This window comes from Haemorhous mexicanus, chromosome 2 (genome assembly GCF_027477595.1).
Source record: "Haemorhous mexicanus isolate bHaeMex1 chromosome 2, bHaeMex1.pri, whole genome shotgun sequence".
Lineage (NCBI taxonomy): Eukaryota > Metazoa > Chordata > Aves > Passeriformes > Fringillidae > Haemorhous > Haemorhous mexicanus.
In genome coordinates this window covers 39,963,023-39,985,547 of record NC_082342.1, presented here as the reverse complement: position 1 = coordinate 39,985,547, position 22,525 = coordinate 39,963,023, and the positions used below count along the sequence as shown (strand labels likewise).

The following is a 22,525-nucleotide window of genomic DNA, read 5'->3' as shown; positions in this document are numbered from 1 at the left end:
AGAAGGAGTACATCCTACACAAAGGCACTGTGTATAAAATGAGAACATGACCTAAACTTGTAGACAAGAAGAGATGGAAAACCTTCAAAGAATGCCTGTATGATGAGTTGCAAGTGAACAGGGAGAATACTGATTCACAGCAGGGCAGGAAAGATACCCCATACATATTAAAAAATATTGCACCACTTAAAATGATTTTTAAAGGGTTGCAGTACATAAGATTGGGATTTACAGAGTCCTTCTTTGAAACCCTCTTCAGGGGCAAAACCAAGTCAAACTTTCGTAGACGTTTTCACACGTTCTGGTAGGTTTCCCCTACCCTCACATTTTCAGCTGCTTCGTGTTTTTATTGAAAGATCTCCAGACAGATTTGACAGGCCTAAGGGGAATAATTGCTGTGCATACAGTTCAGTTCTGTCCTTCATCTTAGGTTATCAGTGCTCTGCTACTCAAGAGAATGAGTACTCTATGAGGAAAAGGAAGCTGGGTCAAAAAGAGTCATGTTATGTAGCACGGTTTGTTCCCCCCAGGAAAATAACCAACTTTAGCTGCTCTAGTACTGATCTGGGGAGGTGGTCTCTCACCTGAGTCTGCAGAGCAGCATGTGGCTTGTGAGTCTTGCCCTTACCTTTCAAGGTGCCCTGAACCAAAGAAGATTGAAAAAATTTAAAGAAAGGCTCTAAGAGACAGCATCAAGTGTGGTTTTTCTATTGCACCATGAGCTCTTTAGGGTTGTTGCTTGTAGGTGGTGGAGTCTTGAGAAACAACCACATCACTCTCAGGTGTGAAAGAGTTTGCATTATTCTAACATTTCTTTTGATACAAGATGGATTTAAAAGATGAGATAGGACAGTATTTGTTGAAATCTTCATTTTGCAACCCTGTATAAAATATCAGATTTCTGTGCACAGCAGCTGTATGTAACATCCATCTCTGTATTTATAAATGATGAACTTTGGGGAATTCTGGGGTAGCAGTAAGGTACTTCAGCCCTCAATCTAATACTGAAATCAATTGCCTAACAGAGAAAGCTCATTTTCTCACTTTCAGTCTTGCTGGCAGCAGGATGCAACAAGAACTGACTCTTCACTTTTCTGTCCTACTTTGTATGTTGTATGAGCACAGCCAGGAGTCCATCTGGATTTCTGTGGACTGTACATCAGACAGGGATAACTGGAGAATTTACATTCTGGAGCTCTTTTATGCTGCTTTGGGGAAGGTGGCAATTCCTTTATACTTGCCTGGAGGAAAAATCTAACCTAGTTTTTAGGATTTGAGTTTCGTGGATGGTCCAGTTCCCTACTATTTTTGCCACAGATTTAGTCTGTAAATTGGAGTAATCATTAGTTTTTTGATGATTCGTTGACCCTCCATGAAATCAGATACCAGTATATGTTGTACCAGAGATTTTGTGTTTGTGGGTTTTTTTTTTCTTTTTGATCCTGCAGAAATTTCAAGTACCAGTAACATGCAATAACATTTTTTTTTTTAAGACAGTAAAAACTTCAGGAAGAAAATAGGGTTATATTTTTCTCATTTCTTAACTACTTAATAAGGGTATATATTCCCTTCTAGACCCAGTGAGTTGCCTTGGAGCAAAAATCATTCTTTATTCTACAATTGTTTAAAAATCCAACAATGTACTGTGTTAATTTGTTACTATGCCTCCCAGGCAATGCAAAGGAAGTTAAGAAAGAGATCTCTTGGAAACCATTTGGAAAGAATTAGTTTTATGGTAATATTTTTAGCTTTTGGCTATATATCAAGAGCAAACTTAAACTCTTTTTCTTCTTGCCTGAATTTTGATTTTAAGAATTTCTGAATGTATTTCCCATTGTTTGCAAATCAGTCATGGGCTTGTTGTAGGAAAAATTGCTGAACTTTATTTCTTCAGAATAAAACCTTACATGAACAATTGGTAACAATATTTTAATATTTGAATCATACTTTCTTGAAAATGCAGTAAGTAGTTGTTTGCTGGTCCCTCCTTTTTTTCTTTTTTTTTTTTTTCCTCGTATGTACAGGTGTTGATAGCATTGGATTATAATGAAGGTAAGGGCTTTCTTCCATAGTAATTGCATTATGAATGAACATTTGCTCTTTAAATAGTGGAGAAAAACAAAGGATGGTTAGCAGGATAGCCTTTTCTGCACATCATTTGTGATTCATACTTGTTAAATTGTTTGGCATTTTACTTATAATCCCAGTCTATGTTGAGCTGGAAGGGACCCATCAGTCCAACTCCTGGCCCTGAGCAGGACATCCCAAGAATCACACCAGGTGCCTGAGAGTGTTGTCCAAATGCTTCTTGAACTCCGACAGGAGTTATTTCATTTATTTAACACTATTCAGTGTAGAATTGATTCTCTTCTAGACCTAACTATTGTTTTGTTGAAGCTTTGTAAGAAAAAATTGTTGGGCTTGGTAAAGGAAGTCTTGGATAACTGATGTCATGCCTAGTTTATATTTAAACTCAAAGGCAACATAAATTCTTGAGAAAGTAGTGATGTATCATATAGGTCATACAACAGACATTATTAAAATGTTCAAACTGTTCATTAATGGTATTGAAACTTTTGCAGATTTTGGGTATTAATCAACACCTACAAAAATGATTCAGTCTGCTTCTGGAGTTTGCATTACATTATTTCTAACATAATTCCTAAGGTTTTCAAGTCATGCCCATTTAATCACTGCAATATTGTAGCATATCAGTAAGCCCCAATAAAAAATCTTTATATGTTTCAATGACCATGTTTCTGAAGTTATTGCTTCGGTGAGGTGTATAGCTCATTTTTAGCTTCTCTTCAGAGGATTTAATGAAAATAGAGACAGTGTTGTATATACAAACAGTGCATTATAGAGACAGTTTTCTTTTCATTAAGTCCAGTCTGTTCAAGGGTCATTTCTAGCTGGGAGAGTCCAGAGTAGGGAGGAGAGGATGGCCTAAGGTCTGAAAACATGGCTTATGAGGTAGGAGTAGCAAGAAAAAATTCTCATTGTGCAAGTGATCAGAGAGTGAAGCAACAGATGAAATAGAAGCAAGGGAGGTTTTATGTAAGGAAAAAGAGGACTAACAGTACATTGGAAGAAATAGTGGAGGACATCTGGAGAGTGGGAAAGAACTAAGTGACATGGCTCATTTTAGTCTTATTTTCTATCATTCAGTAGGTTGGAGATGATGTGTTCCTGGGTTTTTTTTTCTGGAGATCCCACATTTACGTGGTAGAGAACAAGGTAGAGCACATTTTGTGGGGTAATTTCTCCTACTTCTCACGGGCAGCTTTTGAGAGAGGGTGCCCTGGTGACTGCTCTGTTCTGTGGAAGCTGGTAGGGTCTGGTGAGGAGGTCCCTAGCACTCAGGTCTAACTAAATAATGTAAAGTAGCTGGAAGAGAAAAAGGATTTAGGTGCAGAGCTTGGTTCTTCAGGTAGATTGAACATCTTTACCTTCTGTTTGCCTCCTGGTGCTGTGCCCAGGTGTGCTGCAGAGCAGGTGAGGTACATGGATGTTGCTCACTGGGAGAGCAGGAAGTTGTAATGCTTTATGGTACCTGGTATTTAAAAGCACTTTCATGCTGCTGTGCTTGAGATCTTGTGAAGTATTCTGAAATGCAGTTATTCTGTTTGTTTTTACTAGCTTATATATTCGTCTATTTTCTTTGACCCAAACATAAGTAAGTTTTGTTTCTTCTTGATAACAAAGATAAGATTATAATAGATGGTGCACAGATTAATTTTTGTTGGAGAAAGTAAAACATGCTCATTTTTTTATGTAGAGTTTAATTTTGAAAAGGTAATAAACCTTAAGTAATTTTAATTAGATAATTTGTACCTGTTCAACTCATTCACATGCTCCTGCAGCATTTGAGTTTTCTTTAATAATTTAATATTTTTTACTAATTTTTTCAGGAGTTGAAATACTTGGAGTTTTGAGAAGAGTGTAAGAAATATCCCTCCAGAAATCTGTTGACAGTCTAAAAGCATCTTTTATATAAGCTAGTAAAATTGTAATTCAACCTAATAACTAGAGAACAATGACATTTTGCTAACTTTTTAAAATCATAAATGAATGAGATAATATAATAAGATTAAAAATACAGGTTTATGACATGAATGTGTGCTTTGTTCATTAATTTGACAAGTGTTTTTGTTCTAATTATGTAAGTTCCAAATATATCAGTGAAAGCATTAGTGAAATTAGATTTCATTACAGTTCCCAGCTATTGAGCAGCTAAACTGAAGAAAACCTACTTTATGTCCAAATATGGCATTGCATAATGTGAATGGATGAGGAGTTTTATGGCAATTCTGTAACAGTCCTTGAAGCACTATGACCATTTCAGTTTGACTGAATCAATATTTTTTCACAACTTTTGGTGGCTTAATAGAAAATCATTACACTCAAGTGGCTGTCTAGTGTCATCATAGTATTTATCGCTCTTTTTTGTTTAGTTATGTCTGTTGAAGCTTTCATGTCATTTCTCAGTGGACACTTACTGTCATCTCAGATGCTTTGTTCCATGTGACTTTGAACACTGATGAAGATACTGAATCTTCCAGTAGAAAGTTGTCATTTATTGTTGACAGAATTAATTTTTAATAACTTCTTGATGCAAAGATGAGAGCTGTTTCCTTCCCTGTGAGGACAGGATAGCATGCTGCGTGTGCTGTGGTTTCACAGCAGAGTAAAAGAGAGAGAGGACTGAGGCACATACTGTTCCTTTCTCCCCATAATCTAACTCTTGCAATGTTTGTTCAGCTAGGATTGTGTGTTAGCAGAGCTTCAGCATCTGTCCTCAACCTCAACTGCTGCCTGGTCCTGCTCCCGATGTGCCGTGTTCTCTTGGCCTTCCTGCGGGGATCCCAGAAGGTGAGTGCTGTCCTCGGAATGCAGCGCCTGAGAGAAGGACCCTGGTCTCTGTTTGGTATAAAAACAATAGAAAGAGAATCTGTTAAATCCTGTTTGTTCTACACTATGTCCTTGCATGGTGCAAGGATCAGACATTTAGCCGAGATTCATGACTCCTTTGAAGACAGGCTTTTCTGGTTTGATTTGACCTCTTTGAGGGTGGTTTCTTCAGTGCCGTTTTGAAGGATGGGGAGTTGCTGTGGAGCTGTAACCAGATGAATTCTCCTCTGCCTTTCCAAACTCTTTTATTAGAGATACATGTGTCCTCTCAAGTGCTTCATGATAGAATTTAACAGAGTGAACCCAACTTTGTCTCTGCATGACCACAAGTGTCCTACTGGAGGTGATGGAATGTTCTATAAAAATACCCAACCTGATGCATTTGTTATCATGGGAGAAACAATGTTTAGCTTCTTTGTGATTTGCCGTTTGCTTTTACGGAAATATAAATAGTGCTTTTGAGGAACATTTGTGTTTGCTAGATGGTTGCAAATTGAACCCGTGACTTCTGTTGCTCATGTGAGAATACCTATACGATTTGATGCCTGTAGATGCACGCATGTGTGCAAACACACCACTCCTTTTGATCTTGCTTATAGAAGAGTCAGCAATGCCTTCTCAAGTAATGCTGGAATTCCTAAATATTAAGGCCAGGAGGTAATTTATGTACTCTTGATATCTGTATAGTTTCTTCACTAAGTCCTCAAAATTGTCTCCTTGGCATAATCCAGTAGTTTTAAAATTTAGGTACAAAGCTTGCAGAGGTGTTAAACCTAACCTGAAGTTGCTATTATATCACCACAGTTGCTGTTAGTATTTTTTTCTTTGCTTTGTTTGGAAGAGATTACTTGAATTCTTCTCTTACTAGGTTGCCAGCAAGAAAACCAGAAGGCTGCTGGATAAAAGCAAAACTTTCCATGTGACATGTGGTGTTACAATATGCATCTTTTCAGGTGAGTTCTTACACTGCTGAGCAGCAGCATGTTTTGGAAGCAGGTTGATGCAGCACTTTGTGGTTTTTCTGCTGCAGTACATTTGGGGGTAGTCTTGCTCTGTGCTTGCTCGTCTTAAATTGTAAATGCTTTCTTGAATGTATGTGGGGGTTTGGTTCATTCTTTGCTTTAAACACATGGGCATGCATTCTAATGTCAAGCCTTTCCTTAAAATGCCAGTTTCCTAGAAGACAGGTATGTGAGACCAGGTCAAAATCTGCCCTTCCAAATGAACCCTCATTTTGTCTAAGGAATTTGAGTGAAAAACCAGGGTACTACGGCTTACCTGCAGAGGAGGGAGCAGTGGAGACAGCTACCCAGTTTGGTGAAGAGGAAGTATTCTTGGCTGGACACCTTTGAATGTTGTGTCTCAGCTGAAGCATTGCAGTACAGAAATCATCGCTGTAGTGTTAAAAAAAAAAAAAACCTAAAATACATACAGCCTTCTGTCATTAATATTAATAAGCTGATTTACTCTTGAAGAATATTTAAGAATTCCTTGGTCCCTGGTGTGTCTCATGCAGGTGATGTGATTATATCTTGGCATCTGGGTGGCCACAGGGAACATCCAGCACTTTTTTACAGATTTACTCAGTTTTTTGGTTTTTTTTTTTAGTCTTACATGTTGCTGCTCATCTGGTGAATGCTCTTAACTTTTCTGAGAACTACAATGAAGAATTTGTGACCCTAAATGCAGCAAACTATCGTGGTGAGGTGAGCCAGCTTTCCTTTCATATTTTGGTTTTAGGCATATCATTTAAATATATGAATGTTTGCATATTCAGTGCCACTGTGTGATCTGTATTGTGCTCCTGTTTCATGCACTGAAAACTCACCATTGTGTGGATTCCTGTGGATTTTATTTCTTTGTCTGGACAAAGGATGTGTTAAAGCCAGCAAGGTTCAGTCCTGTTTGATTATTAGATGGAGAATGCAATCATCTAAACTTTTCTTGTTCTCTTGCTTCTCTTCTGCTTCTCTCTTCTGCTTCCTTGGGTGGGCCTGGTTACAACATTTCTGCTGCTTTTTGGGCAAATTTTTTCTGCATTTCCACTCTTTAGAATACAGTGAGATTTGAAACTGATTTTGCATTTTTCAGCCGCAGTGAATGCATGTATGCATATATATGCTAAGCATGGAGTTAGTTGTCTACATGACCTGATTTCTGCTTGCAAAATACTTGGTTTGTGTGCCTTGTCTGACTGTGGTGCAGATGTCTTGCAGGAATACCAGATTCGTAGTCCCTTGGGCAGATGCTTACTTTTGTATTTGGCAATGGAGAGATATTTGCAGATTTTCGAAGCAAGACCCTTTCTTCTTGTGCTGCAGTCAAGTTCTCTCTTGTTTGTGTTCATTCTAGTCTCTGGTCTGCATTTCTTTTTATCCAGATTCGTTAGGAAATACTTAGAATGACCCTATCCCAGCTGCATCATTTCCTGGAAAAAGGGAGCTTGACTCAATCCAGGCTCCTAAGGACCAGCAACCAAGGTTTTCCACTCCCTGGGTGAATGATCTAATCACCCAGCTATTCAATGGCAGACAGACATGCCAACACCAACTATTGTGCCGAGCTTCTGGGTTGACTGTGTGTCTGCTTGTGTTAGAAGTGGTCTGATAGACTTCCCTTCATCAGGAGCATCAGCAGAAGCTTACCTCAGGCAAGAACATGCCAGGATACTAAGCCTCTACTAAGTAGCCTTAGGAATTTTGCAATAGAAGAAGGAGAAAATAGCAAGTTTTTTAGGAACTCAAGGATCAAAACTCCTGAATTTTAGGTACTTTAGTAGCTCTTGCACCTTTGTATTTGAATCCCACTTCTATCCCTTTTTAAATTCTGGTGGACAGTCTGGATGGTGCTCTCATCTTCTCTACCTGGGTACACACATCTGGATGCAGACAAGGTCAGAAAGAGGGTGACTTCATTTCTCCTGTCCTGTATGACAACATCTCACCTCCCCTCACTACATTTAACTGCAAGTTTAAATAAAAAAGTTTTCCAAGCAGTGAAGACAAAACCTCTTGAAGTAGAGGTTTTGTCTTCACTGCTTGGATCAGGGGAAGTGAGGCAGTTTCCCTGATGTTGAAATATTCCCTCTTCCTTTCACATGTGGTGAAGGGCACAGGAACATCTGTCAGATCCATTGTGTTCAGTCTTGCTTCACTAGGGTCTCTGCAAATATCTTGGTGATATAGCTGGCAGTAAAATGCTTGCCTTTTGTCTTACATTTAAATTCAAAACATCTCCCTCTTCTGCTTCACTCTGTCCTCCCAAATGGATGAGGTAACTGAGTAGAGTTAAGCTTTCAAAAAACAGTTGTCTGTAAAATTTTCTAAATTCAGATTATAGATCAGAATTATCTTTGCTGGGGGAAGGCAAAGGCTGAAGGTTTAGTTTTTGTTGAATTGCAGTCAATGTAAACTGTTACCAAATACCAAATCCATTCCTGCTTCCAGATTAGGGACTGCATATGTCTTTAAGATGTGTGAGCTTCATGGGCTGCTTATTATTGTAAAATTATTCGTATTATAAATATAAAATACCGTATGTTGATTTTATTTGGTTTTGCTTGTCTGTTTTTCAGGACCCGAGGAAACTACTTTTTGCAACTGGTAAGACCTGCAAAACTGAGTGAGAAAACTTTGTCGTTCTGCAGACAAAATTTATTTCGGTCCTATATTGGCATGCTCCATTTGTTGTATCTCAGCTATCTGGGGTTGTGTGATTTGTGTTAATATAACCTGAGTTTGCTTATCCGGTAGTCAGGAGGCAGGAGTTACATAAGCACAGTAGTAGGGTGAGCAGCATTTTCAAATCTGTTGTTGTACAGATGAGTCAGAAGAAATCCATTGGTTTCAAACAGAGATTCTCCCTAACATTGAAACCAAATTCCTAAACGATCCAATTTCTAGAAAAAGAAACATAGTGGAAAACCAGTCTTTTTGCTTCAGCTGCCTTATTTAAGGGCTGGTTGGGTTTCTGAGCAATCTAAACTGTTACATGGGAGTCAGGCTTCAGCACTCATACAGAATAAATAAATGAAGACATTTTTGATGTGGGCATTTAGAAGTGAGCAATGTTTGGGTATGGAGGGGCAGGCACCAGTCTGAGCTGTAGCGCTTCGTAAGCAGATCAAGTTCCTTCCTGATGCCGCCGCACTTTCTCCCTTATTTGGATCAAACACAAAATCCTGACTTGGTAGCATTTAGGGCACAGTCAAATCAAATCTGTGAGCAGACAGCAGTGGTTCTAGGTTTGTCAATCCCAATAGGTGTGCTGCAATTAGTGGCTGACGTGCCAGTATTTCCCAAAAACCCAAGGAAAGGTTTAGATCAGTTGAAAGAAGAGGAAGGGAGAACGTGGACTGACAGAAACTGAGGTCAGAGTTATCCTAAATTTAAAATTACTCTGTTCACTCCCTGTCCTAACGACTGGTAATTAATCTGTACTGTTTGTGCTGGAGGAGTGCTCAGGAAGGGACCAAGACTTTGCTGCATTGGGGGCTGTGCAAACAAGCAAAAAAACCCTGGTTTCTTCCCAGACAGTTCAGAACAGCAAACAGAAGGAATAAGGAATCAGAAGGATTTATAGGGAGATGATGGCTTTTCAGATTAGCCCAGGAAAAAAGCTCCTTGTATAAGGGTGTGAGGCAGACTGTGGGAGGAACAAGTATTAAAGGTTATACTTAGTAGAGGAAAGGAGAGTCAGGGACAGGGCAGAAAGGTAACACTAAAAATGAACTGATAAACTGGGGCAAGACTGAGTGATTTCAGTCTGATGGAGAAGATAATTGAAAAACTGGACATAAAGGGTGACCTCTGGCTTGTGTGACAGTATAGGAAGCTAAATCAGGCGCTGTACTGCAATTGCATTGGAGGTATTAGTTCAGAGTTGAGATTCATTGCACGCTACACATCAAATCAGATTGAGAAAAAAGAAATTAGGGAGGAAGCAGTGGAGAGAATGCATATTTTTTATTGCAGCTGCTTTTAACTGCAATCTTTCCACGAAGGAGGGAAATCCAGTTTTTTGTGCAGTCCATGGCAAAGCTTCCATTGATTGTAAGTCTGTAAAAACTGGGGAGTGAATTGTGATGTGTCAGATTTTGGGTATCAGACTTTTCAATGAATGGGTATTGAGAAGTTTATAGAAAGGTAAGATTTGAGATAATCTCTCCTTTGACTTAAGAAAGACCTGAGAATAAACTAATTCTGATACAAGTCTTCATTTGAGCAGATGAGTTAAATTGTTAATATTTTTAACCTTTCCTTCCTGAGTGCTGGCTGCAGATCACCGTCACAGACCTTGCACTATGGGCAACAATTTCAAGCGTGATACAATGCCATGGAGAGTAATTTCAGGATCTTCCCCATTCCAGAATGAAATGGGCTGGCAAAAAATTGTAGTGACAGCTTGCATAGAAATTGATTTGCTTGAAATTCTGTCCCTGAACAGGTTTTTAATTGTCATGATCAACAGAGTGTAGTGTTTGGAATAAAAAAGAGACAGAAGCTTGTGCAGTTAGTCTTGCACATAAACAGTGTTTGTTCTTAGTTACCTGCTTAGACACAGATGTCACAAGCAAAAGATGACAGGAGCAAAGACAAATAAGAAATTGTGATGCATGGTGAAATGCAAGGAAAAGGGTATTTTTCTTTGGGAAGGTGGGAAATTACACAAGAACTCTTCTTTCCTGTCTGGTTTGATACATGAGTTGTGCTCAAGAGATAAGAATATTCAAGAGTTTTGATTGAATCATGATTTGTATGTTTAATTCCACTTTCTTAAAAGGTCATAGTAGACAAGTATAGCTCTTCACAGTTTAATTGTAAGTTCTGTCCATTTTAGTTCCCGGTCTGACTGGAGTCATTATGGTGTTAGTGTTATTCCTAATGTGTACAGCTTCCACATATGCCATCAGGTAAGATGCAATATGATTGTTATGCTAAAAAAATGCAATTTCTGTAAGCATATTCTCCTACTGACTAGAGTGTTAAAAATACCAGTTTTCTTGTCTGTTTTTTTTCCCCTAGCTTGCAGTAAATTAGCACAGTGAATTTGGTATGAAAACAATTACAAGACCTGATTGAATTACCTTCTGAAAAAGTACTATTTAATGAGTGTGCTGAATTAAAAGTGTGGACCTTTAAAAATTTAAATAGTTCTTTTATTCCTGGTTGTAGGGATGGCAGTAAACTCAGCAAATGGGAAGTTCTGTGCAGTGCATAAATTAAGTCCAGTGGAAGAAAAATAAGATGTTATCTTTTTTTCACCAATTAATTGTAACAAAAAAGTAACAAAAAACCCAAACCAAACCAAAAAAAACCAACCCAAACCCCAAACTATCAGCAATGACACAAACTGACACAAAACTATACTACTGAAGTTGAACATTGCTTTTAAGAGCTCTGCTTCTGGTTGTCAGATATATTCTTTTTAATGTGAGTTATAATATACCAAGCAGCAATGTGGTATTGGCTCAGAGCAGCTGCTGGGTTTTCTAGGGGTTTGGTCCTCTGGTGGGTTGACATTCTGTACCAATGTTGATGAGCACATATGATAGTACCTGTGAGTGACTGGCACCTGGCGGGTCTAGCCCAATGCTGTAGTCTTTTTAAGGCTTGGATTCTGCAATTGAACGTGTAAAAATAACCCCTTCATCTTTACAGAGGTTGAATTCCCCATGTAAGTGCATCACCTCAGTTCAGCAAACATGGAAGGAAATATTAATTATGTATCTTCAAACACTAATGGTGCTCCACTGATGTGAGTTAGATATGTGGTTATGAACTTTGTTGAACTAATCTGTCTTTCCTGAGTAGCTGTGTTACCTGGCAGTGTTATCCTGTGATTTGAAAAAGTAGTTCAGCAAATACTTGTGCATCTTCAGTAGACAAGGTTTCTTCCAGGGCTGAGACTTCTGTGAGGCACTGCAGGCTACAGACGTGCAGGATTAGGTGGCTGCACCAGATATAGCATGGCTAGACATTACATGGTCCACACAGATGGCTCTGCTTGGAAAAGAAAGACACTTTTGGGAAGAGGGAAAAATAAAACTATTACTTTATTCCGCAATATTGAGCCAGAACAAAGTCCTGTCTTCTTCAAGGCCAAATTAAATTAGAAAAACATCATGTATTAGTGATTGGGAAACTTAGAAAAATATATGTAGTTGTAATAACTTTTGGAAATAGTTTTGGGGTTCATGCAACATCTTTTGAAGTTACATGCCTTTTAGTTCCTTCCACAGTTACTGTGAGTGCAAATACTTTGCCAGCTTTCTGCCATCTAGCCAGCAGAATCAAAGCCCCAAAAGAGATCATCTCTATCTCCTGTTACCTTAGCAATAATTCTTACTTGGAAATTTTATCCTGGCTTCTCCCTCAGGCATAGAGCTCAAGCTTGTCTTTATTATAGTGTTTTCTCCTAAGGAAACAAGTTGCTGTGTGCATTTCTATGTCCCTTTTCAATCCCTTTCCCTGTGGATTCTCATGTGCCTTATGATGGCTGAGCATACAGTACAGTTTTAGGAAAGTTAATTGTAAATGTTCACTGTTTATCAGAAACTGAGCTTTTTAAAAAGTATTTCAGAAGCTGTTATAGTCTTGGATTTCAGCCCTAATCTGGTCTTGCACACTGACCTGCTTAGTGATTTCTTCCTTTGTATGTTCTTCCTGAAATTGTTCTATGCATGAGTATGCCTCTATTTTCCTGCCTTTTCAGTAAACTGTGAAGATAAGTATTAGAAGGACTGAATTAGCTGCTAATGTTTTAAGAGGATAAAGTGATTATTAGTTGAAAAATTTCCTAAATTTTTGCAATGTTATACCTGAGAATTAGACCAACATTTTTTGTTCAGTAGTTGTTTTCAGTAGGGTTATGAAGTTATCAGAAAACGCAATAAATCCTGTCAATAAATGTTGACATTTCTGGCAACTTTAAAATTATTGATATTTAAGATTTGCAAGTTATGTATTTAAAATAACATTAAAAAATAAGGTGCTGCAGTGCCATCTATTTTTGTAACCAAATATTCTAGTCTTCAATTTCATCTTCCAAACTACCACATATATCTTTCTTTTAAAAATGTCTGTAACAGGATTAAAAATATTTTTCTAGAACCGTGCTGCTTAGTGTATCCCTTTAAAGCATAATAAATTCCTCTTGCATCTCTCAGTAAACTAACTCTTTCAGGTCTTCATCTGCAAAATTCTAAAGTAGGTTAACCAAGATTAAATATTCAACTTACCTCAAAGTAAGTTCAGGACCTTGCATTCCTAAGAAGTGCATCCGTTCTGTGAATAATGTCTGTTTTAAGCCTTAAGAAGGTAAAAAAAGTAAATATTTTTAAGAGCTGTAAAAATTCATGTGTATCAATAGGAAGATTATTGACTAGATTAGAATACTAATGTATGTATCTGTAGTTTAAGGATGCAAGTAAGAAATACATAATTATTACAGTGTTGGAAAATATGCTTCATGCTAAGAGGTTCGAGGATTTATATGCCTGTATAATTTAAGGAGGTGAAGTTCAGAGGGCCTGCTCACATTTAGGGCAACTTGATACATGTGAGGAAGCAGGATTTTATAGTGGAGATATCTGTAGGAGTGCTGAAAGAAGAATAAAATGCTCAACGAGTTGGAAGCTGACGTTTAGATGTATTCAAGAAAGAAGTGTACAGTAATTTTAATCAATAGCAATAATTAGCTGTTGAAAGCAACATGTCAGAAGCAGTCCAGGGATTGACTTTTCATCACTGAAATTTTTAAAAATTGGTACATTCTGAAAAAGATGCTCAAGAGCCAATAAAACATTCAGTGTGCAGCTTTTGGTATTATGGCATGGAACCAAATTAAACCAGAGCTCCAAGACCTGTCCTTCTCCCTTCTTATGGTATGGGGTTTAACCTAGACCATCTTTAAGGTCCCATTCTAGGATTCTATGACCTGTTTTGAGACAGAGGGTCTGTTTTACCTCTTTGTGCTTTCCAATTGTGCTTCCACTCTGCACACCATTGTAGTTTTTTTCCTTTTACTGATGATACCTCCCACAACTTCTCACAGATACTGATGAGTGACTGCATGAAAATGCCTCCCAGGGTGTGGGGAATTAGAAAAGGCTTGAGCAGCTTCAAGGAGGAAAAAGTGTTAACATAGTGCTGACTGGGGGAAGAATGGCAGGGTGGAGGGAGGATTTCAGAGCCCCTTGCTGTTGCTTTATTCTTTCCTTTGCTTTCTTTTTTTCCTCCTTTGCTTACTTCCTTGTTATTCTGCTGGCTTGGATTTTATTTTGGTAGCCCTTGGATTGTCAAAGTTATTTTTCCTCTCTTGAGAAAGAAAACAAATTAGTCCTGTAACAACAGAACCAAATGCAGTGTATGTTTCAGTTGTATTGAAGGAAGAACAGTTAGCTGGTTTTGTAGAAGACCAGAGGAGGGAAAAAGCTCTGGAAAAAAAAGAAGTTAGCTGTGTCAGAGGAATAGCTTCTCAAATCATGTTCTCGGAGCCAAAGATACTTTTTTTTAATAATTCTTTCAGTTTATGAATGGGGGTAGGTTCTTTGGGTTTAGAAGGGACTCTCCCACCGTGCTGTGTAGTATGAGAGGTGTGTTTGTGTGCTGTGAAGTAGTGTATTTTCTTAGCCATTTGGTTGTTGTTTGTTGGTAACTATTTTACTCAAAAAAACCCCAAACAAACTTAACAGACAATTCCAGATGGGTATTTTCTTTGGTCTGGGTTCTTTTTATATTGCCTAAAAAATTACTGCTAAAAGGAAGTCACCTTCACCTTTCCTGATCTCACAGTGGTAACGTTCTTCCTGTTCCTCCCAAGACCATCAGTCCTGGAGCAGTAATGTATGTGGCTTCCTGCCCTGAAAGTTCTACTGTGCTCTTGTTCTTTCCTTGCTGTGGGTCCTATTCTTCCTGTACCTTCTTCCACTCCATACCCTCACAAGGTTTTTACCCTTCCCACTGGCCCTTCTGCTGCTGTCCACGCTACCTGTTTGTGTGCTGCAGCCTTAGTGGCATGTAAACTGTGTTGGGGCAGGGAGAATGTAAGGTGACACTCACTGTAAGGAGGTTGAGTTTTGAGACTGGAGGTGGAAGAGCTATTTCAGCTGTAAGGATCTCGTGGAGACTAACTAGGACCTGTGAAAGCAGTCAGATCTCCCAGTTTCAGAAGAGTTCTCCATCTGGCTCTGTACTTCTACACCTTTACCTCTCCTTCTCAGCTTGTTACTTCTGTGCCAGTCACTTGTTCTTCTCAACACTTAATTGTGTGCAAGTACAGTGTGCCTGTGGGAAAACATTCTGGGCTTGACCATTTTGCATAACTGTGCAGTGTATAATGATGTCCTGTGTGCACAGGTCTGCTTTTAATTGGCAGTGATTCCATCTGAGTTGAAACAGCATTGAACCATGGTTTATTCTTTTCAGGGTTTCAAACTATGACATCTTCTGGTATACACACAACCTTTTCTTTGTCTTCTATATGCTGCTGATGCTGCATGTTTCTGGGTAAGTAAATGGAAAATACTCTTCCTTTTCCTGAAGCACAACCAGAAAGAGCAGTTTCCTTGATTACTGCCTTTCCTGAGCTTGCTTGAGCACAGTGGGCCAACTTTGGGACAAGACATTGTCTCCTGGTGTGTGTTTAAATAAAGATCAGGCTGTAGTTTGGAGATTTATGTGTGCTACAGCCAACTAGCACAAACTTCTTCACTTTTAAGATTATTCCTTTTCCATTCAGTGTCTAGTGAGAAATCAAGAAAACATAGTTTCTTTTTCTGCCCTCTCTTACCTGTTTGCTGATTCAAGAATATGAAGCAAAGTTGCTCATCCCTTGCGTTTTCCTTTCTGCCTTCCTTTTTGACTCCAAAGGAGAGGGAAGGAATGGCGTCTTCCTGATTACCTTGTTCTCTTTGCTTACAAAATTTCCTAGTTTTTCTTCTTTTCACAAACATCAGACCAGTGTTTATGTGCCATGAAGCTGATGGTCAGATCTGTATCAGGTACAAACAAACTGAGCTCTGTTGCAAGGTAAAGCATCTTCCAGAAGTTATCACACTTGTCTGCGTGGGTTGGGGGATGGACTAGGTGACTTTTAAAAGGTTGGGATCCTTCCAACCCAAACTATTCTATGATTCTGTGAAAATCTGTTCCATTAACATCTCTGGAGTTTGCTTTGTGGATGTAGATGAAGAGAGTAGAGAAGGGAAGGTGTATTTGAATGAGGTTTATTTCTTCATGTCATCAAACATCTACAGAAACACAGGGTGCTTGAGTGTGTGACAGTGAGCCCTTCTGCTTAAAGTAAACTTGGAAAGGCAATTGGCCTAGCAAGATCTTTGTAGGAATATGCTGTTGAATAAAATATGTTGTTAAAAAAAAATGAGTTCAAAACAATTGAAACTTATAGACACAATTCCAGTACTCAGTGAGTTTGTTGGGTTATTTGGGGTTATTGTTTGTTTGGAGGAGGTTGTTTGGGGTTTTTTTTTGGGTTTGTTGCTTTTTTGTTTTTTTTTTTTCCAATGGCATAGCACTTGTTTATAGCTGGGAAAATGAATCTAACCTGTTCTCACTATCCTAGGCCAGGATGAATTTTTTCGAAATTATTCTTGACAGGTGTTTGTCAAATTCTTTAAAACATCTGGTGACTGAGATGCTCTAACCTCCCTAGGCAGTCTTTTCCAGTGATTGCCTTAGGGGTATTTTTCATGTCCGGTCTAATTAATCTCCTTCACGGTGTTATCCTTTGCCCATTGTTTTCCTAACCATGTTCCATTTACCAAGTTTACAAACCAAGCCTGCAGTAATACAGCGAGCATTGAAGAGACATATTTCTGGTACACAGCCTCCTTAATACTGAATTATAAAGGTATTTAGTGCAAATCTGAAAGAACTGAGTGTCAGAAGTGGGAGAGGAATGAGTCATGGAGAGTGGGAGTCAGTTCAACTTTAAGATGCCTAAATGTAGGTCTGTACATGCTTTCTCAGTGTCTTTCCTATTATGGTCTAATGAGTTCTGATAAATACAGCCAATGGAATCTGAAGGATGCTTCATGTAATTTGCTGTTTCAGAGATCTACCTTCAGGTGAGCTGGACTGATTCCTAGCTCCATTAGTGATATTGATAAGATCAATAGGACATGGCTACAAGTTGCATGAGGGGTGATTTAGATTTGACATTAGGAAAAATTTCTTCACCAAAGGGTTGTCAGGCACTGGAACAAGCTGTCCAGTAAAGCAATAAGGTCACCCTCCCTGGGGGTATTTAAGAGATGTGTAGATGTGGTGCTTAGGGGACCGGGTTTAGTGGTGAACATGGTAGTGCTGGGTTAATGGTTGGACTTTACAATCTTAGAGGTCTTTTCCAACCTAAACAATTCTATAAACTCTTTTGAGAAAAAAGGAAGCTTAGATATCCATGCTTAGGTGCCCAAATTACTCCTGTGTGGGATGTTTTAGAGATTTTCAAATGCATGGCCACTTACTGTACAGAGCAAGGTTTTTCCCATGGCTGAACTGCACAGGCAGGTTGACTGAGGTTTTACCTCTTAGGAGCAAAGTATTTCCACAATATTTCTGTATTCTTGTTTTGTTTCAAACTGTTGTAGGTATGTTCTTACAGTATCCTTCAGGCAGCCAACCACTTCTCAGCAATATACAAAGTGATGTGATTCATCTGTCATGTGTTACTGGTTTGTTTGTTCAGTGTAGAACTCAACCTTTCTGGGCACTGATCTTGGGTGTGTAAGACTTAGTTTTCCTTGGCAGCTTCAGGATTGGGAGTTATTGAGCTGCTGTTAGCAGGCAGCTTTTTGATCCCTATCTGCCTCTCAGCTAGCATGTTTATAATAGGTTGAATAAACTAGACATCTCTGGAGGGGATGTTCATGTTTGCAGCTATTCTCAAGGCAATCCTCTCTGGGGGTGTGCTGAGAAGTCAGAAGCTGTGGGAGTTGCTGGCAGGCATGCATGTATGCAAGGTTCACTGGAAAAATACTGCATGGGCTTTGACTTCCAGCTAAATCCATGAAGCGCCATAATATTTATGGAGCAGGGAACTAGCATAATGCTGGGTGTATCTGTCACTTTGCCAATATGTGGTGACCAGCAGTGATACCAGATGTAAGTGATAGGCATGACTGAGCAATAAATGCAGGCAGAAGCATGGGTGTAGGTGCAAGGGCACTTCCCAAATGATTCTCCCAGGGTCAGATGGAATTTAAGAGTGAGCAGGCTTAACTTCCAAGCTGACATGATTCAGTAGACCATGTAGGAAGCTTGTTACTAGCTGTCAGGACTGCATTTTTGTAGGGAAGATTGCCAGCAGCCTGTCAGAGCCCATTTAGGTTGGGAATATTGCAGATGTCCTAGTTCTCTTTCTTCTGAGTTAAACTCTGTTGCTGCTGCTGCTGTGTGTATATTGAGGAGAGGAGGGGGAGCACCTGTCCTTATGTTTGATTGTATGCTTGTGCTGAGCCTTCATAACAAAGCTTAGCACTCAGAGAGCATTGTCTCAGTATGCCTCATTTCCCACCCAGCACCATCCTCTACAGGTGTCATTTAGCTTTTTTTTTTTTATTATGTTCTTCCTCGTGGTTTTACTGTAATCAAATCTAGATTTGGACACAAGTAGTACTTCTGAGGAATTTTATTACAACTGTTATCTGTTCTTCCCTGTTTTCAGTGATTCGTTCATCTGCTGAGATATTCTGGAGTGTCTGAGGTTCCCAATTCTTTCTGAGTTTCTAACTGCAGCTTCAAAGTTCTCACTTCATTTTACTGTAAATTTAACTTAGCTTGAGAAAAAATAAAATAGGATGGACCTCATAAAATAATTTGCAAGGAAGGTTCCTTGGCTACCATGCAGGACTTTTTTTTTCCTTCTATTTGCATGCAGACGTGATAAACACCAAGTAGTGGGAACATTCCTGCAGTTTAAGATTTGGCAACTTAGGCCACTTCTGCTACAAGACTGCCTTAAAAACAGGGCTTGCTGACTGTAGGGAGGATGAGTGAAAACAGCCTGTGTGTGATTGAATTGGAAATGCGATTATTTAATTTTTTTTTTTTCCCAAGGCCCCCACAATATTTTCTTCATTTCAAGCAGTATTAAGATTGAGGCTGTTCAGTGGGGGAGTGCCAAGTGAGCTGGAAAAGTTAAACCTTGACTCAAGTGACAGAAGGCTCTATTGTTGCAAAGTTTCAATCTCATTGAAAGTCCTGAAGGCAAAGAGAATAAAATTTCTAACAGAAGATGAGGCTTGTGACTGTTTTCTGAAGTCCTCTCTGAATGAAGATAAGTTGTTTGTTATTTTCTGTTACTTCAGTGCCTTTACTTTTTTTATTTTCCTGTAGGGGAGTGCTCAAGTACCAGACCAACTTAGAGGAACACCCTCCTGGTTGCTTTAATCCTAACAAAACTCTCCGACAGAATCTGACTGTGCCAAAGGCTTTTGAAGAGCTGTTTCCTGACTATACTACTGAGCCTTTCCCAGAGGACCCACCAGTACCAGAACCCTTTGTACAAAATAGCTTTATGAGAGTTTGTTCCGAGGAACCCAAGTTCCAGTCGCACTTCCCAGAGGTCTGTATGATCCGACATTTCAGGTATTAAAAGCCATGCCAAGCCTTTCAGTCAGCCATAACCACTAATTATTGCTTTTCCAGACCAGATGTTTTAATACTGGAAAATATTATTAAAACCTTTTTAGGCATTCAAAGATTTGGTGGGGAAAAAACAATCTGTATTTAACCCCGAAGTGCATTACAATGTGAATGGAGCAGGGAGGGTGGAAAAATGTCAAGAGATTGGCTGTAATGTTCTTTTTTGAACAACACCATAAGGGATGTATTGATCCTGCTAAAATTGTGATTTTACAGCATAGCATTTCAGAGCAAACATTTATATAACATTTCGCAAGGTCCTTTTGTAAGCATTGTGTGGCAGTGGTTAATTGAAATAATCAAGCTCCATTTGTTCTCTTTTTTACCATGCGGATGCTAGTCCTAATACTCATTGCTGGGTTGCTGTTGGTTGTGGTTTGGCTTTTATAGTCTGTTATTTGCAGACAGGCTTGTTTTATATGTGGCATGGATAAATAAGTATGATGAGAGTGGGGACAGAAAAGCCTTTTCTTTTTCAGTTTTCCATTTTCCTTTTGTTTCTTTGTGTTTTGTGGCAGCAGCTTTTTCTTTGTAGAATTTTTTTTCTTTTCTTTTGAGAAAAGATGAGCTGGGTTGTATTGGCAAGTAGCCTGAGGAAGCTTGCAAATATGGAGTTCATGAGTCCAAGGCCCACCATTCAAAATGGTCCCATAACAAGACCCACAGGAGTTTCTCTTTGTTATTATCACTGTAGTTTTCTGTTGAACATGTGTCCCCCTTACTAGCTGTGCTGGGAGCCCATTTTTCTATAGAGTATGTAATCCTAATGAGAAGCAGTTATTTCTACATTGAATTCATCCAACAAAGCTCTTTGGATTGGTATTTTGTTGTGGTAATACTCCTGAATTATAACCATCAGTGTGTATCTGGCTCCACATGACCCACAGGGCAGCAAGGAGTCTTCTTAGGGGCTTAGGATGCCTGCTTTAGAGCCATTAATGGGAAAAGAGGCATGGAAAGAAATGGCCACTCAGTGTTCTCCTGACAGCTTTGAAACACTATTTAGGACTTTTTTGGATTTGGAAATATTGTAATACCAAGTTGGAAAAAACCCCAAAACCATGAGCTGCTAAAACTTGTGAGGCTTTTTTGTTGAAAATAAATGCTCTGCTAGTTGCAAGAGATGTTGATGTGTAATTTCAGAAATTGGGAAGGGAGGGAAGATGGATGAGGGTTGAGGGGCTCTTCAATGCCACAGCTTGAATGACTGAGCAGATGTGGAATTAGTAGATAAGTCTGCCATAAGCTATTGATAATTGACTCTTAGGATGGGGTTTAGCTGAGCAGCTGCAAATGTCTCCATCTGGAGCAGTCACCCAGGACTCCCCATATAATCAGTGCAGAGAAATGGGTATTTCCAGAGCATTTTCAGTCTAGCATACACATCTTCCATGGGAGCAAATGGATTGTGATTCAGAAGTGCCCATTTCTCTCTGTTGTCTATGATTTTACACCAGCTTAATATCAACATAATTTCTATAGTGCAAGAAGGCAGCTCTCTTTGGTTTTTACTTGAACCTGAGATAACTATAAAAAGGTAATACTTAAATAATACTGGAAGTCAGACAGCATTTTTCCATAAATGTTAACCAATTGCAAAGTATTCTGGTCTGTGTAGGTGCTGTTTCTTTCATTGCTGAAACCAGCTGCAATCTAACTACATCAAACCAGAATAACGTGGTAGCAATTTAGGTCATTAGCATTTTTTTCCTGATGAGTTTTATGATTGAAATTGCTGGTGCTTGTGGTTGATGCTGCTGGTTAGACTGATTAAGGCTTTAGAACATTCCTGGGTTTCTGCATGTAGAGAGGCTTGGATGTTAGATGTGAAGTGAGATCCTGAAAGTGCTCATATCACTGTGGAAATAGAAGACAGCAAGTTAAAAGTCTGTGAGATAAGATATTTTTGTCCTCCCTTAGACCTGGTTCTGGATTTCTGGACCGCTGTGCCTGTACTGTGTGGAGCGGCTGTACCGCTACATCCGCAGCAACAAGCCAGTCACGATCACCTCAGTCATAAGCCACCCCTCCAACGTCCTTGAAGTCAGGATGGTGAAAGATGACTTTGAAGCAAGGCCTGGTCAGGTGAGTTAATGTGGCCCTAAAAAATCGCTTTGCTTTCATGAACTATTATCTGTAGGGAAGACTATCACTTTATAAGTGCTAGCCCATCATTGAATGTTTTGAATGTATCCTTTCTACCATTTTATTTCAGTATGTTATTCTCCACTGTCCGAGAGTGTCTGCCCTGGAAAGCCATCCGTTCACTCTTACAATGGTAAGAAGTAGTGTTCTTTTCTGTACTTTTTTATTTATATTTGGTAAGCAAATGGTCTTTGTTTCTCTCAAGGTGACAGTTCTCTCCAGCAAAGCTCATGTTTAATTTATGAGGGTACCAGTGAATATGAAATGGCATGATTATTACGTGTGACAGTTTTCAATACATATTTAATTTTCTCCACTGTTGAGAAAAAGATAATGGGAACTTTTTTCAAAGTCTTCCATAAGTGAAAACTAATAATAAATAAGTCCATAAAAAAATCCATAAATAAATCAATAAATCTATGTGATTGTGGAAATTCTTTTATAAAAGAAGTTTCAGCCATATTTCTAGACCTTAATACAGAAAGGGCACAAATTGTAATGAACTTTTGTCACCTCTCCTTTTCAATGAGAACACATTCCTATGACTGCCTTTTCCAAAGTTCAAAAAAATCAAGTTAAAAAAATAAGTTTCTAAAATTGTCTTCTGCTTTATTTTTATATTAAGAGCTATATTGAGGACATGATATACCAGTGAGGTGATACAATGTTAGGATTGCTATGTAAGCTGGTCTAGAATGGGAGCTGAAACCTGTAGAGACAGACTGGAATAACATGCAGTTGTGTTCTCTGGGAGTACCTAGTGCAGAGACCTGGTAGATTCTGCTAAAAAATCACTGTACTGG

The 22,525-nt window shown here is 38.9% G+C and overlaps 1 protein-coding gene across 2 annotated transcripts in view; it reads left to right on the top strand.

Moving 5' to 3' along the window:
• Positions 1-22,525, top strand: part of NOX4 (NADPH oxidase 4) — a 110,355-nt gene that overhangs the window by 5,217 nt on the left and 82,613 nt on the right. Inside the window, exons 3-11 of one of the 2 annotated variants that reach the window (XM_059838527.1) lie at positions 4,762-4,872; positions 5,780-5,864; positions 6,520-6,617; positions 8,486-8,513; positions 10,750-10,822; positions 15,339-15,419; positions 19,269-19,497; positions 21,498-21,662; positions 21,793-21,855. In XM_059838527.1, the coding sequence (XP_059694510.1) occupies positions 4,762-4,872; positions 5,780-5,864; positions 6,520-6,617; positions 8,486-8,513; positions 10,750-10,822; positions 15,339-15,419; positions 19,269-19,497; positions 21,498-21,662; positions 21,793-21,855 (933 nt within the window). The remainder of the gene's footprint in view (positions 1-4,761; positions 4,873-5,779; positions 5,865-6,519; positions 6,618-8,485; positions 8,514-10,749; positions 10,823-15,338; positions 15,420-19,268; positions 19,498-21,497; positions 21,663-21,792; positions 21,856-22,525) is intronic. The other variant, XM_059838528.1, reaches the window with a different exon arrangement.